This window comes from Phanerochaete carnosa (genome assembly GCF_000300595.1).
Source record: "Phanerochaete carnosa HHB-10118-sp unplaced genomic scaffold PHACAscaffold_5, whole genome shotgun sequence".
NCBI lineage: Eukaryota > Fungi > Basidiomycota > Agaricomycetes > Polyporales > Phanerochaetaceae > Phanerochaete > Phanerochaete carnosa.
The window spans coordinates 2,742,202-2,755,600 of NW_006767632.1; the positions used below are offsets into that span (position 1 = coordinate 2,742,202).

At 52.5% G+C, this 13,399-nt stretch overlaps 8 protein-coding genes across 8 annotated transcripts; 5 read left to right on the forward strand and 3 right to left on the reverse strand.

Annotated features, from left to right (window-relative positions):
- Positions 1-750: 750 nt before the first annotated feature.
- PHACADRAFT_121791 (uncharacterized protein) lies at positions 751-1,636 on the forward strand (the record flags this gene model as incomplete). Its single annotated transcript, XM_007396096.1, has 2 exons — positions 751-763; positions 820-1,636. A coding segment is annotated over exon 2 (813 nt), but the record flags the coding sequence as incomplete, so codon positions are not given.
- A 46-nt stretch (positions 1,637-1,682) lies between these two features.
- PHACADRAFT_256755 (uncharacterized protein) lies at positions 1,683-2,431 on the forward strand. Its single transcript, XM_007396097.1, has one exon. It carries the CDS (start codon positions 1,962-1,964, stop codon positions 2,196-2,198), a length of 237 nt encoding a protein of 78 aa, XP_007396159.1. The 5' UTR covers positions 1,683-1,961; the 3' UTR covers positions 2,199-2,431.
- A 134-nt stretch (positions 2,432-2,565) lies between these two features.
- PHACADRAFT_28853 (uncharacterized protein) lies at positions 2,566-2,948 on the forward strand (the record flags this gene model as incomplete). Its single annotated transcript, XM_007395185.1, has 2 exons — positions 2,566-2,751; positions 2,814-2,948. 2 exons carry the CDS (start codon positions 2,566-2,568, stop codon positions 2,946-2,948), a joined length of 321 nt encoding a protein of 106 aa, XP_007395247.1.
- Positions 2,949-2,984: 36 nt separating this feature from the next.
- PHACADRAFT_184605 (uncharacterized protein) lies at positions 2,985-6,034 on the forward strand. Its single transcript, XM_007396098.1, has 5 exons — positions 2,985-3,141; positions 3,197-3,232; positions 3,284-3,332; positions 3,395-5,028; positions 5,082-6,034. The coding sequence occupies exons 1-5, from the start codon at positions 2,995-2,997 to the stop codon at positions 5,241-5,243; spliced, it is 2,028 nt and encodes a 675-aa protein (XP_007396160.1). The 5' UTR covers positions 2,985-2,994; the 3' UTR covers positions 5,244-6,034.
- A 396-nt stretch (positions 6,035-6,430) lies between these two features.
- On the reverse strand, positions 6,431-7,676 carry PHACADRAFT_195903 (uncharacterized protein; the record flags this gene model as incomplete). Its single annotated transcript, XM_007396099.1, has 7 exons — positions 6,431-6,815; positions 6,873-6,954; positions 7,007-7,029; positions 7,082-7,248; positions 7,300-7,313; positions 7,373-7,490; positions 7,539-7,676. The coding sequence occupies 7 exons, from the start codon at positions 7,674-7,676 to the stop codon at positions 6,431-6,433; spliced, it is 927 nt and encodes a 308-aa protein (XP_007396161.1).
- A 595-nt stretch (positions 7,677-8,271) lies between these two features.
- On the reverse strand, positions 8,272-8,510 carry PHACADRAFT_61472 (uncharacterized protein; the record flags this gene model as incomplete). The annotated part of the gene is given in 2 exon segments (XM_007396100.1): positions 8,272-8,379; positions 8,397-8,510. Coding segments are annotated over 2 exon segments (222 nt in total), but the record flags the coding sequence as incomplete, so codon positions are not given.
- A 96-nt stretch (positions 8,511-8,606) lies between these two features.
- Positions 8,607-10,257, forward strand: PHACADRAFT_184607 (uncharacterized protein). Its single transcript, XM_007396101.1, has 6 exons — positions 8,607-8,746; positions 8,805-8,834; positions 8,888-9,111; positions 9,185-9,395; positions 9,457-9,588; positions 9,641-10,257. Exons 1-6 carry the CDS (start codon positions 8,651-8,653, stop codon positions 9,680-9,682), a joined length of 735 nt encoding a protein of 244 aa, XP_007396163.1. The 5' UTR covers positions 8,607-8,650; the 3' UTR covers positions 9,683-10,257.
- Positions 10,258-11,653: 1,396 nt separating this feature from the next.
- PHACADRAFT_256760 (uncharacterized protein) lies at positions 11,654-12,558 on the reverse strand. Its single transcript, XM_007396102.1, has one exon. It carries the CDS (start codon positions 12,155-12,157, stop codon positions 11,786-11,788), a length of 372 nt encoding a protein of 123 aa, XP_007396164.1. The 5' UTR covers positions 12,158-12,558; the 3' UTR covers positions 11,654-11,785.
- Positions 12,559-13,399: the final 841 nt, after the last annotated feature.

Genomic DNA, 13,399 nt, shown 5'->3' on the forward strand with positions numbered 1-13,399 from the left:
GGGGGGGGTGGGGTGTGCAAGTGTGGGTCTCGAGGTGCAAAGGGCACGCACGTTTGGGACATTAAGAATGAATGGAGAACAAGAGTTCTGTGCCATAAACGTGATGATTTCGCACGAGCAAAACAGCGGACGCCCTGATCCTGGGCAGCTTGATGGCTAAGTTATCTTGTGCCACCCGGGGGCCGTGCTCCTCAGATTTCGTGCTACGGGATGAAACGGTCGGAAGTTAGTGCGATCAACAAACGATTAATAGCATACATACAAACGTCCATACAAACGACGCTTGCCCTCAGGTCCGGGTAAATTAATGGCAACGGTCCCAATAGGGTGTTCTCCACAGGTCGTGATGTTAGAAAGGGACTATTGTGCGAACATGGCCAACTGTTCACGTCATGGTTACCGAGAGGCCATGAACTGCATGAACGGGCTCAATTTGAGCGTCATGGGCCAAGCTACGAACAGTTCGCCGCGGTACAGTGCATGAAATGTGGTGCCGCGGTGTATAAGGCCTGTATGCTTACGGTTGCTTGTAATTAGACGCCGTAATAAGAAACGGCTGCTTACACTATTTAATCGCGACCTTATGGTCGCTGCTTATTGAAAGTGATAAGTTACAACAATTTCACTTAAGTGAGGGACCAGTGACAACTTCAGTTGGTGAACTTCAATTCTTGTACTCCCACCCCATCCCACCAATAGCGCATAGGATATACCTGACTGAACGAACCGATCTGTTACTGTGCCTACGTGGCAGTATAACGCGGTTCGCTCATCAATCCAACGGGCGAGAGAAATGCTGACTCAGGACCGTCGTCGCAGCGGATGGACTCATTGGCATTACCACAAGAGCTTATTGATAGAATCGTCGATCACGTCGTGGCTCCGTTAAGGGGCCCGGAAGGACAACTCATTCTTCGCAAGGATGCACAAGTCGCGAAAGACCTCTTCGCACTCACCTTAATCCCGAGACTGGAAGCTGGCAGTTCGCGAGTCCTGTTTGGGCAGCTTACGGTTGGGAATAGGAGCCGCACTGTGCCGGCCTTTGCGTCGGCCGTGAAGGGCTCCTATAGGCTCTCTCTGGCCATTGTGTCATTGAATATCGACCTCGACAACTGCGATGTCTCTCGATCTGCGTCCATCGAGGACCTGGAGACCATAATCTTGAGCTTGCGCAGCCTCGTCAAGCTACGCATTCGTAATCGTCGAGGGAACACGGGACCATCCCTGCGCAGACGGAATCGTCAGGCAAGGCCTGATCCGACTGCTATCTTGTCAATCCAGGACCTCACTCTGTCTTCGCTCGACATCGATGCCGTTCTCCAATGTCTTACGTTCTTCACCAAAGTCACCGAACTTACCCTGGAGAACATATTTTGCGCCAACGTTCCCACTTTTCAGCTGTCGAAAAATTCTCCTTCTCGATTGGCGGTACGGACCCTGCAATTTACTCGCTGCCACCCTGCTCTAGCGGGGCTCCTTTCCGCAGTTATAGACACCCAGTATCCAGTCGATCGCATTGAACTCTACAATGTAGTGGTGTCTCTCGAGTACAAGGCGCTGCGGCATCTTCTATGCACCGTCGGTAGAGAGGCTGTCGAAGTAACGCTGGAACTCACAAACCGGTGGGCAAAGAACCGTACGCGACAATAAACCTTCCTATGTACAATCCACTGATCCGCTGTTCGTGCCCCTCCAGCATACAGCGTGCACCCGAAGGTGCTCTTTTCTGCCTTGGCAGACTTTTGGCAACTACGAACTCTCCATGTCTTCGAGGATTCTGATGTGGTGTGTGGTGGCAATGTACACCCGAGTTACTAGGCTGACCTGTCGTTGTTCAGGAGGAGCCGGGGTTACTGCTTTTCTTCTACTTGACGCCTCATCTTCCGTCCGATCTCCGCCACTTCCGCATCGTCTTACGATTTTATCCATCTGTTGTCGAGCACATCAAATCCGACTCATTTATGCGCGCTATCGAGGAGCTCCTCGCTCGATATCCTCGCCTATATAGCCTTGAAATCACCGTCGACCTTCGAGAGTACGCTAACCCGATCGACCCTTCCACGGAGGCACGGGAGGCAGTCGAGCAACTCAAAGCCATGCTCTCCTATGTCTATCGAGACAGGGTATCGTTCGCCGCAGCGTGCTCACCCTATTATGTTGACTTGACTCGCCACGAGATCTCGCTGGGCATGCTCTAGCTTGAATCACTTCTCGTCCCAAAGCGCTGTCCAGTGTGATTGGCCGGTTTACGCTATCTGGTTATCTACTTATTATACGTGATGAAGCTCTTGAATGTTTGCATCCTCAGTTTCTGTTTCCAAATATGCGCTTTATTATTGGCGCATGAGATAGTTAGTACGGTCAGCGAAGAGCGTATACAAGGGAAGATTTATTTATTTATGGGTCTGACGGTCGACTTATGGGCGGTCAGCACGGCGTCTCTCATGGCTCACCAACGTGGGTTCCGTATGCATGGTAGTGACAACTGTGGGATTTCCAAAGCATTCCTCCTTCACTTTGCTCACGACAAGACTAGGGATATAGACGACGCAGAGCCCACATACGATGTGGCCAAAAAATGAGCAAACGCACCACCACAGCGCGAGAGTTCAACTCGCCAAAGTCGCGGACGCTGCCCTGTCAGGATTGCAGGAAGCTTTGGAAATGGCTGCAGATGTCGCAGGAGACACTGGTGTTCCCGGCCTGCAAAGCGGATTGACGGCACTGGCAGGGATTCTGGCAAAGATCAAGGTACGATGCCCTCCGCTTTCCACTTCGACCATGAGTCTGATGGAGCGACGTAGCGTGCGCAGACGAACATTGACGATGCAAAGTCGCTGACAGAGCGTATTGATGCCTTCAAGGCCGTGCTCAAAGAAGTTCGTCAAATACCTTCAGACCAAGTTCCAAGACAACTTCGGGATCAAATGATAGATACGTTTGAGTGAGATCGTTCAAGCAACTGACAATATTGAGGAACATATCTAATGTATTATGGATAGCTGCTGGAAAAAGATTGCGGAAGACGCAAATTCGATACCGAAGAAGTCATGGCTACACCGAGTCTTCCGTTCCAGCCACGACTCAGCCAAGATCAATGCTCTTGCGACACGGTTCAGTGAATCTATTGACGCTTTCCTGGTAGGCGCATTTGTCCTAACACCATTACTTCTATCAAGCTTATGTGCGCGGTCAGCTTCGCAGCAGTGTCTCTCAATGGGTAGTCGTCGAGGTAGCGTCCTCCTAGCATCATCTTCCAGTACATGTTCTTAAACAATTTCAGAATGCGGCAGTCAATATCTCTGCGATCGCTTCTGCCACAGTTTTACAAGGTAGTGGATTTCCGGACATCGCAAGGAGGATCATATGAATAGTAACCATGACATTTTTACAGAGCTGCTCCGCTATGTAGCGAAAGACGTCTACTACGATAGTATACGAAGACCGCGTTGCCTAGATGGTACCTGCGGGGATGTGCTCCGCTGTATCGAAGACTGGGCCAGCAGATCGTTGCAGGGGATGAGATCAGGCTACACACCAACAGGTATCGCACCCAAAGATAACCTGCCTCTCTCGACTACACAGTCCCGCCCTGTCCTCTGGCTTAATGGATTCACAGGCTCAGGGAAAAGCACACTCGCCAGCACTATTTGCGACAGGTGGAGTGCAGCAGAGATCCTCGGCGCGACCTTCTTCTGTTCTCGAAATGCAGCGTCCAGCAAAGACGTTAGATGCATTCTTCCATCCATTGCGTACCAACTCCAGGCTCGTATCCCCGCGTTCCATAAATCTCTTTCGCAGATCCTGCAGAGGAACCCATCCGGTGTTGGGGCGGACGTGAAACGCCAGCTCCAAGATCTCATAATAACTCCTATTCAAGCCTCCTATCCCTCTCTACCTCCTCTCGTCGTGGTGATAGACGCATTGGACGAGTGTGAAGATACGCAGGCTGTGTCGGACCTCCTCGAGGCCATCTTGGATAAGACGGAGGAATTCAAGCCTCTTCGTTTTTTCATCACCAGTCTCCCCGAGCACCATATTCATCGCTGTTTCGCCGACTGCGCTGCCCAAGGTGCCTGGGAGGAGTTCAACCTCAATGATATCTCTGAGCCCGCCGCTCAGCAGGACATCACACGATACGTCCGTAGCGAACTTTCGTCGCTGAGGAAACAGTATCGTCTGCATGAAAAGGCTTTGCCTCCCGAGAATGGCGTGGAGAAGGTGGAGGTTTGGCCGCACGAGGACGACGTGGTGCAGTTAGCCCATCTTGCCGGTCGCTCCTTCATCTACGCTTTTACTGCCGTAAAATTCGTTGGAGATGATGCCTTCCGCGATCCAAAGGCGAGGCTGCAGAAACTGACTGCATCTGAGACCATGGCCCCTGCGAACGTCCATCCTTCACAATCGCTGCTTGATGAACTCTACCTTAGGATTCTTGCCTCAGTCTTTCGCAACATGTCGTCTGAGCTTTCGGCGCGGCTTCGTCTCATTCTTGGCACGATCGTGCTCCTCCAGGAACCCCTTTCTGCAGAAGCGCTTGCGCCCCTCATCGACGTCCACAAATCCGATATCTACAACCAATGTGTTGCTCCCCTTCGCTCAGTTTTATCTCTTCCCGAGATTTCGAACAAAGGCGCGGGAAATGCGGCCATTCACATCATTCATCCAACATTTCCCGACTTTCTCCTGTCGCCTAAGCGGTGTCCGGATCCAAATTTTGCCATTGATGCGGCAGAACATCACACTATGCTGCTGCGCCGTTGCCTGGAGGTAGCCGTCGGTGCTACGGAGGCTGGGGCGAAGTATCAATCAATGTCGCAGCCCAGGCATACAAGATATGCGATGAGCCACTGGGCTTATCATTTTAGGCACGCGCAAGCATCCGCCAATTTCCTCGACTTCCCCTTCGAACTCATAGCCGATCTGGCCACCAACTTGAATGGTATAAAGCCTCGAGAATTCCTTGATAGCTTTTCGCCCTGGCGTCCATCGGAGCGGGAAGTGTACTTAACGTGGAGTCAAGTCCGGGTATGTCTCCCCGTTAATTCGTGATTCCGCATTTCATTCATACAATACTGTAGCCACTCGACTCGGGCGTGCCACCCCATATCGTCCGATGCATTCACGATTTGTGGAGGATATATTTCTCAATTGATGGGCTGACCACGACAACCCCAACAGTCCCGAGGACAGTTCGGCTCAATAGCGTCATGAGCGAGGCATATGCCTCGGAGGGGCTGTGAGCAGGACAGCCAGTGGTTCTGTGGAGGTTGCACGATAGAGGCTGACACGGAGAGAAAATCTAGTCATCGCACCGAAATCCCATCCTAGTTTTAATTCCCACCTTTTTATTTTTTTATTTAACTCTTGGTCCATTCTCATTTGCAGAGCCCTTCGGCAAAACATCCATCACCACCCAGCTAGCGTCACGCCTCACCGTGCGTCAACAGCAGCTCGGATGGCGCGGTGGCAGATCATAACCATATTCGGTTCTCGTTATTCTTCTCCCTTCATTGCGTCTACTTTACTTGCCCTTCTTCCTGCAGCATCGTTCTTGCTGTCCCCGCTACCACCATTCTCAAGTTTGGTTCGCTCTGCGCGTACGTAGACGGTGGATGGAGATGAGACCCACGAGACAAGACATAAGCGGACACCGCCAAGCCGGCGGTGGCCTCTGCGACCTGAGGGCGGCACGAACACGCACGCAAATTATACCACTGCTGGTGGCGAGTGTATCAAGACATTACCTGTCGAACGGCGCACCTTCCCCGAAGCCCATGCTTATCTATCCTTCTCTTCCCAAGCAGGATCACTCCTTTTTATCTTTTTCTTTTTCTTTACACACGTATTGTCTTGATTTTATCGACGTTTGCTCTTCTTCATGCCCATGTTTTAACATGTCCGACCTTCCGCTCTGAGCTCTCTCCTCTGAACTTTCGATGGCCCTCTGGCTGAGAGAACAGCAGAGGATAGCACTGGCTCTAATGTACTATAAACGCGACCTCCCGCTATTGAACAGAGCGAATTTTCCCTTCTTTCCCTCCATCTGAGTAGTAATATTATGTGTGTAGATGGTTGGCGCTCCCGACGACTCTTCAAAAGCTTCAAAGTTCACCATTGCCTGTATCGCTTTCGCCTCCGCTCCCTGCTCGTGATATGTTTGTTGCACCACTCTAAAAGACTCTCAAGGCTGCGCAGAACGCACGAAGTGCATCACATTGGCACGCAGGTCGGACGCACTTTTCTATTGTACTACGCACAGCCTACACGAGGTACACAGAGTGAAGACTCATGCGTCATGACCGGCACGGAATATTTTGCAGCAGTTGTTTGACTTCTCGCCCATCATTAAATTTCCAAAGACCAGACACATACTGTACTCAATTTGAGTCCGCGTTCATCTCTCATGTAAAATCTTGTCAGACACAGATTATTGAATCAATGCTGTAGCATTTACGTGGCGAGGCTTGAAGCTGGCGTCGAATGGCAACGGGTAGCTGACAACGGAGCACGAGCTCTCAGATATACGGGTTACATACCAGAGCGCTCCAGATATGTATTCTCCACTGGGTTCTACGACCCTTCCGAGCTCGTCCACCGCCTTCTCAATGTTATAGACCGCAAGAAGACTTGCAATGGCAATCCACACCGACTCTAGGGCAAAGTGGCGTTCAGGACACATCCGTTTACCATATCCGAAGCATGCCTCCCTCGGATCTGGGGCGTTACTGTCGAGCTCGCCCTCAGGAGTCGGGAACCGCTCGGGGACGAACGCTTCTGGGTTGGGATATCTGGTCTCGTCATGTAGAATGGCCCTGCCGAGCGACAGACTTGGTGAAGGGAAGGTCTCCGCGACATGTCGGATGGTTTACCAGGCGTTGCCTATGAAAAGAGAGCCTGCGGGAAAATGAAACCCTTCGTACACATTGTTAACTGTGAGCCGGTGCGGAGCCGCTGGCACGGCATCATCAGCAGCATGGACTGTGTTGGCCATTGGCATGCCTACCAAGCGGTGCAATCGGTACCCAGCTGTGAATAAGCTCAGCTAGCTGACGAGATAAATATACAAAGAGGGACGCACCAAAGAGTCTCACGCAGGACTGCCGTTATATAAGGGAGAGAACCGCGGTCCTCGAAGTCAGGAAGACGCCCCAGCCCGACGATACGATCTAGCTCTTGTTGGGCCTTTCGTTGCACATCTGGAAATTTGAGCATAGCGAGGATGAATATGTTTATTGAAGAATACGTCTAAGGGCGGCGTTGTCAGACCAGGCCAGGATAGTAAAGCCACTGTCTGACCGTGTCTACTCCGGCTGCATATTTGAGTGCGCTCCTTAGCAGCTTGGCCTTCCGCACACACGCACGTACTCACCGCTGTATGCGGCTCCAAAAGCTTCACGAATGATGACTTCTTCTTCAGGCTGATTGTCATTATCGTCGAGGTTTTGTAGGAGTGAGGCCACGATCGAGGTATTTGCGTTTCCAGCCGCCTGTGTGGCGCGTAAATACAGAGCAAATGCAACATATGGATTACATACCAAGCTTTGCTCAACGTACGAATATGAAGCATCGAACATCACAGAAACCGTGTTATACCACTCGGCAGCGTCGCGTTTGAAATTGGGCGCCGGGTGCCCATGTGGGCAGATGGCGAACTGTGACGAACCGTGCAGCATGGCAGCAGAATGCTTGGTAGACACTCACGGAATGGAAGAAAACGAACTATTCTAGGGCTCAGCTTGTATGCAATTAAATAGAACAAGGATGACGCACCTGCATATGTACCGATGTTGGTTACTCGCGACATACATTCCATACTGCCTGTACATAGGGATCATTGTCTGGGCGCACCTCGATGCCGTAGGTGATGCCTAAAATTGAGGCTCCGGTGAGACTAGACCAAGGTTAGGTGCCAGCTAAGGTGCGGGCTAAGATGCGGGATACCGAATACCTACTTTCTGGTGTGTTGCATGAAGTCTTTTGGCCAGACAAGGAGATCATGTAGGAGTTTGTGTGCCTCTGAGAAACCTCGGCCGATGCGGCAGCATACTGCTGTTGCTCAGATGTTGCTGAAAGATACAAGTACGTTCCTTCCAGTCATCCCCGTGTCTGGCAAAGGTCAAATGCCTTTGAAGGCCTGTCCTGAGTTTTGACATGAACAATGGTATACGTGAAGGCAGAAGGGGAGCGGTTACAAGTTGACCATGACCGACTCTCCCCTACAATAGTTGATAAGCTTTTTGCAGAACTTAGTGCATGACGTTTCGAAAACCTGTCAGAATAGATGGACGAACGCTTGCATAGCAGATCGTTGACAGGTTTGGTAGAGCTGAGAACGAAGATTGATGTGTTGAACACGCGGAGGTGGACGATCTGAGCCTGCAAGAAGATGTGACCGTACCGTACTCGCGACTCCACCTTGCATACGTAAGCCATTCGCGAGCCTTGGGCATATCAAAGATATTGCCTATAATCGGAAGACTCTTCGGTCCAAGTGGTCGCTTGAGCCTATGTTTCTTCGGAACGCCCGAGTATGGGCTAGAATGGACAGATTACTGTAGATTCCCACGCGCAGAGCCCGGCGCTTCCGGACGACCCGTGCCTTCACGCTTCGCCAGCTTCACCACCGTCTCTGCTTCCTACTCGCGACATGCTCGCCGCACGACTCGCCAGGACTCTGAAGGCTGCGCGGGGCGCACGGAGGATATGCACCACTCCAGCACGCAAGTCGGACGCGCTGTTCGTTGTATGTACAGTCCGCATACGTTCGTGCGGAGGCCATACTTATGCGGCCGTCTTTGCAGCACCGTGACACTCCTTATAACAACCCCAAGGTATACAGCGCGAAGAGTTATGGCCAGCACAGGACATCTTACAGTGCTTGCAGATACCGTTCCAATTCACCCCCGGCAACCTCAAGCGCGCCGAAGAAATCATCTCGCGATACCCGCCACAGTACAAGAAGGCCGCCGTCATCCCGCTGCTTGACCTCGGCCAGCGCCAGAACAAGGGTTGGACGAGCATTAGCGTCATGAACTACGTCGCTAAGCTCCTGGAGATGCCGCCAATGCGTGTGTACGAGGTAGCAACGTTCTACACCATGTTCAACCGGTGCGCTTGCCTCCCGCTCGTTGCTTGTTTTCCGTAGGCAATGGAGCCTGATGTGGTGCGCGCACATGACTAGTGAACCAATCGGCGAGAACTTCGTGCAGGTGTGTACGACAACGCCATGCATGCTCCGTGGCGCGTACAATATCCTCGACACCGTCTGCAAAGACCTCGGCGGCATCAAGCCCGGCGAAACCACCAAGGACGGCAAGTTCACCGTGATTGAAGTCGAGTGCCAGGGCGCGTGCAGCAATGCGCCCATGATGGTCGTTGGTGATGACTTCTACGTGCGTCTGCGTCTCCCTTGGCAAGTCTCTCCATACTGACACGGTTCCGCAATAACCACAGGAGGATTTGACATCAGAAACAACAAAGAAAGTATTGGACGCTTTCAAGAAGGGCGATAAGCCAAAACCTGGCCCTCAAAGCGGTCGACACACCAGCGAAAACTCGGCTGGTCTCACTGCTCTTGCATCCAAGGTGCGCCCCCTATGTTTTGATAGTTTTCTGGTTTCTAAGCTGGTCTGTTCAGCCATACGGTCCTGGCGAGTTCTGCACACCAGAGTTCAGCTAAATAGACATTGCACTATGACCCTGGTAATTGATATGGACTGTTTATGTGAAGAGTGTGACATGAGGGTATACGATATGATATCTGCTAAGATGGTGAAAATATCCAAAAACCTCGCTTATGAATGGTGTGTTCCAGACTCAGTCCTCGAAGCTCAATCATCGCCCAGACCATCATCATACCCATACATGCCCTCGCCGCCCTCCGGAAGCCTCTCGACAACATATTCGATCTCTTCCTTCAGGTCCTCGCAATACCGCTCCAGGGGCAAGTCAAATTTGTCGAGTCCTACGGCGACCATCAGCATCTGATGGATAGTGACAGACGACCGCTCACCGAATGGCATCTCAATCTCGTCCGCGATACCTTCAATGCCCATGAGTGTGAATGCAATGATAGTCACGAGTGGAATCATGCCCCAGCCGAGATCTTGAATCAGGGTGAAAGGGAGTGCGAAAAGGTATAACGTAACGGTCTGTTTTAGATGTATGCTGTAGGATCGGGGTATAGGTGTGTTCGCGACACGTTCCATGTTGCTGAGGGCGTCGACCATGCCTTGTACACTACGCGTATACGATCAGGAATAGAGCGAAGGTCGGAGTCGACAGAGGACACTTACAGCTGGTTCATGGCATTTGTGCCTGCAGGACCCATCGTTTCGAGGTATCCGTCACGCTTGAAGTGGAAAATAATGCGACCTAGCTCATGCGTGATACTGACGTTCTCGTCAGCATTGTTCCGAACCATGCGCATACAGCCTACTTACACGAGCGGTAGCGGCGTCGTCAAGCTGTCAGGGTCCGGGTGGAAGTCGATGGTCTGGTGCAGCCCACTCAGCAGTGGGGTCGAGGATGACTTTACACCGGGCTGCTTCAACCTATCCTTACTCCGCTTCACGCGTATGCGCTTCGTCGCGTCGACGCCATCCCGACGAATCTCCGCGCCGACGTTCGTGCTGCCCTGACGGCTCTGCAACACGCTTGCACGTTCGGCGTCGCCCTCGTCTCCGCTCACTGTGGCCGACTCCTCGGGCGACGTGCGTTCGATCGCGGCGTACGATACCCACAGCGACGCGCGGCGCGACCCGCCAGGCTGCGCGAGGCGCGCGACGGACGGTGGGAGGAGGCCTGTGTAGTCCTCCCAGTCAAGCCCATCTTCGCCGCGCAAGTAGTGCTTCACGGCAAACGCGTAGCACACGCAGAGCTTCAGCGCCGCGACCTTCTTCCGCCGGAGTTGTTGCGCGGTGAGCGTTGCGCTGGATAGCTTGCCCTTATCGTCTGTCGGCGGCACAGCGACATTGACCCATATGAGACGGGAGAGATTCCGAATCTGGGATGATGTGAGCTGCAAGATGCGGGTCAGAGTGGTGTGAGTACTGACGTGAGAGATCATTGATTGGAAATCCTTTCTGCCTTCGTAGTACCGGTCATATGAGGTTCTGAGCGAGGTGCAGCTTGGATGAAGGTGACTGTGATGACTTGCAGTTCGACGTACCCATTCCTGCAGATATAAGTATTAGCATTGGCAGAGCCACCCTGACTAAAGCAGACTTACCTAAAGACAAGAATCATTCCAACCTGGCGGAGTGACACTCTGAGCCCTGAACGCAACGAATGGGCAAGCGGAACGTACAACCACAGAGAACAGCGGGATGACTGAGTTCGAGAGCACGATATTCGTCCCCCTGTGCCACACGTACGCCGCGGCGGTTGCGAACAGTGTCACCGTCAAGACAGGACCGAGTATCCTGGGCACGATCTGTGCAGCAGCTCAACCCCGTTAGGCGGTCAGAAAGAGAAGTGGAGAGCGCGACGCACACTGCCTTTGAGCCTGAGGACATCAGGGAGCCATGAGTACTACCAAGGGCGTGAGCTAGCTTTCGCTATGAGGGATAAGATGTGGGTGGACACGTACCTTTCTCAGCTCCTTCCTGGTGATGATCTTCCTCTGTCGCGATGATATTCAGCACAAGCACGGACGACACCACCCCAAAGAGGTCGTACACGAGGCACGCAACGTACCCTGCTGCCTACAGTCACCGTAACATCTGTCTTTCTCGCGGACATGACGTTCCCCATCCTATAATCGCTCTCCTACAACTTCGTGTTAACTCGTGCGCCGGTCGTTAGTCGTTGCGGTAAATGCGGTCGTAATGAGGGCAGCGGGAACCCTAGAGGCAAGTGCGTTGGATGCCGCAACGTGCGGGGCCTTGTCAAGCCTGTACGGTGACGACAGTGGTGGGAGGTAGAAGAGCGGAGTAGGTTTGTTTGGTTGGTTGGTTTGACAGTCTAAGATTCGGTGTCTGGGAGCGCGTCTCGGAACTGATGCCACATATGCAATGACATGCTGTTCTACACTATACATATTATTCGATACGTTCGATACAATGGGAAGCCACGCAATGGGGACAAAGACAAGGATGGCACGAGGCAGTGGTGCTATAATCTGAGGCGAGGGCAAACACACGGATTCGTGCATGCGTGGTCTAACAGCGATCTGTCTTCGAATGGAGAGGTTCGGATGAATACGGTGGCGATAATCAGTCCAGGAGACTTAGATATTGAAGTAGCCCGGAGAATCAACGCGCATAATTGGGGAGCGCAAGGCATTTGCGACACGTGCAAGCCTTACGGAACGAGGGGGAAGCAAGGCCACAGGGGATGCCAGTTCGTGGGAGGACTGGGCAGTATCCAGGGAGAGAGGAGACGGAGTTGGCAAGGCAGCGTCGTGGAGCGACAGATATTGCGGCGCTCTGTGTAAGGGTTTCGCGCCGCTGGGGGTTGCACTAGTGGAGAAACGAGGTTCAAAAGGACTGGGCCCGGATGCGTAGGTATCGCCAACTGGCTCGGGAGTTGTACATTCAGAAGGAAACGCTTGCATTGCTACCTTTGGGGAATGGATTGACTTGTCATTCAAAGGAGTAAACGGGTATGGCGAAGTGATATCCCTGCTATCGTCTTGAACGTTGCTGGATAACGGAGAAGTCAGCAGTGAAGCGTGGCGGACTCTATTCACGGTTTGACGAGGTGCGTTGGGAGGAGTGTGCTTTGCGTGGGCTATTTGGTCGGCAGGTGTAATGGGCATATCATCATTTCTAGAAGAGAGGGCATCGTCGATCGCAAGTTTCGCCACCGGCGCTCTACCACGCTTGTTGACGAGAGGGAAATCGGAAACGTTAGCGGCGACGACAGGCAATTTGGGATTATCAAAGGCTGGAGTGGGCGGAAGCGGTAAATGGCAGTCTAACGTCGGTTTGTTGGTGGCCTGACGACGACGTGAAAGCGAAGGAGCGTCCAATCCTAGACTACCGGAAGAGAGATCTGACATAGAGGCGGGACAAATGAGATCCTGTTCGGTAGTGCCGGTATCGGACACTGTATTGCAACCATCGCCTTGCGGAGAAATCTCGATGTCGTCTGGGTCCTGAGGGCCGGATAGTGCAGGCGGCGTGTCTAGCAGGCTTTAGTGTACAAGGTGCAGGTAATACAAATGGGGAGATCCTACCTTCATTGAGCTCAATACAAAGGCGATCCAGGTTCTCAATCAGAGTACGGGGGGAGACAGATGTCCTGGTTCCGCGGCGAACGTAGGCCTGCACAGTCTCCGGATGTCGGGACAACATCTCCACGTAAGACTTTGGGAGCAGGTATTGTGCGGACGACCTCCTCAGATTTGGGATTTTCCGTATGTCTGTGAAGGACAAGCAAGCAGAACTCAGCA

Excerpts from the sequence above, each read along its gene's own strand:
- PHACADRAFT_256755 (XM_007396097.1), top strand. The coding sequence starts at position 1,962 with ATGCGCGCTATCGAGGAGCTCCTCGCTCGATATCCTCGCCTATATAGC.
- PHACADRAFT_184605 (XM_007396098.1), top strand. The coding sequence starts at position 2,995 with ATGGATAGCTGCTGGAAAAAGATTGCGGAAGACGCAAATTCGATACCG. Across the intron at positions 3,233-3,283 it reads CTCAATGGGTAGTCGTCGAG|AATGCGGCAGTCAATATCTC; the intron begins GTAGCGTCCTCC and ends AAACAATTTCAG. Across the intron at positions 5,029-5,081 it reads TAACGTGGAGTCAAGTCCGG|CCACTCGACTCGGGCGTGCC; the intron begins GTATGTCTCCCC and ends ACAATACTGTAG.
- PHACADRAFT_184607 (XM_007396101.1), top strand. The coding sequence starts at position 8,651 with ATGCTCGCCGCACGACTCGCCAGGACTCTGAAGGCTGCGCGGGGCGCA. Across the intron at positions 9,112-9,184 it reads TTCTACACCATGTTCAACCG|TGAACCAATCGGCGAGAACT; the intron begins GTGCGCTTGCCT and ends GCACATGACTAG. Across the intron at positions 9,396-9,456 it reads TCGTTGGTGATGACTTCTAC|GAGGATTTGACATCAGAAAC; the intron begins GTGCGTCTGCGT and ends CAATAACCACAG.
- PHACADRAFT_256760 (XM_007396102.1), bottom strand. The coding sequence starts at position 12,157 with ATGCACGAATCCGTGTGTTTGCCCTCGCCTCAGATTATAGCACCACTG.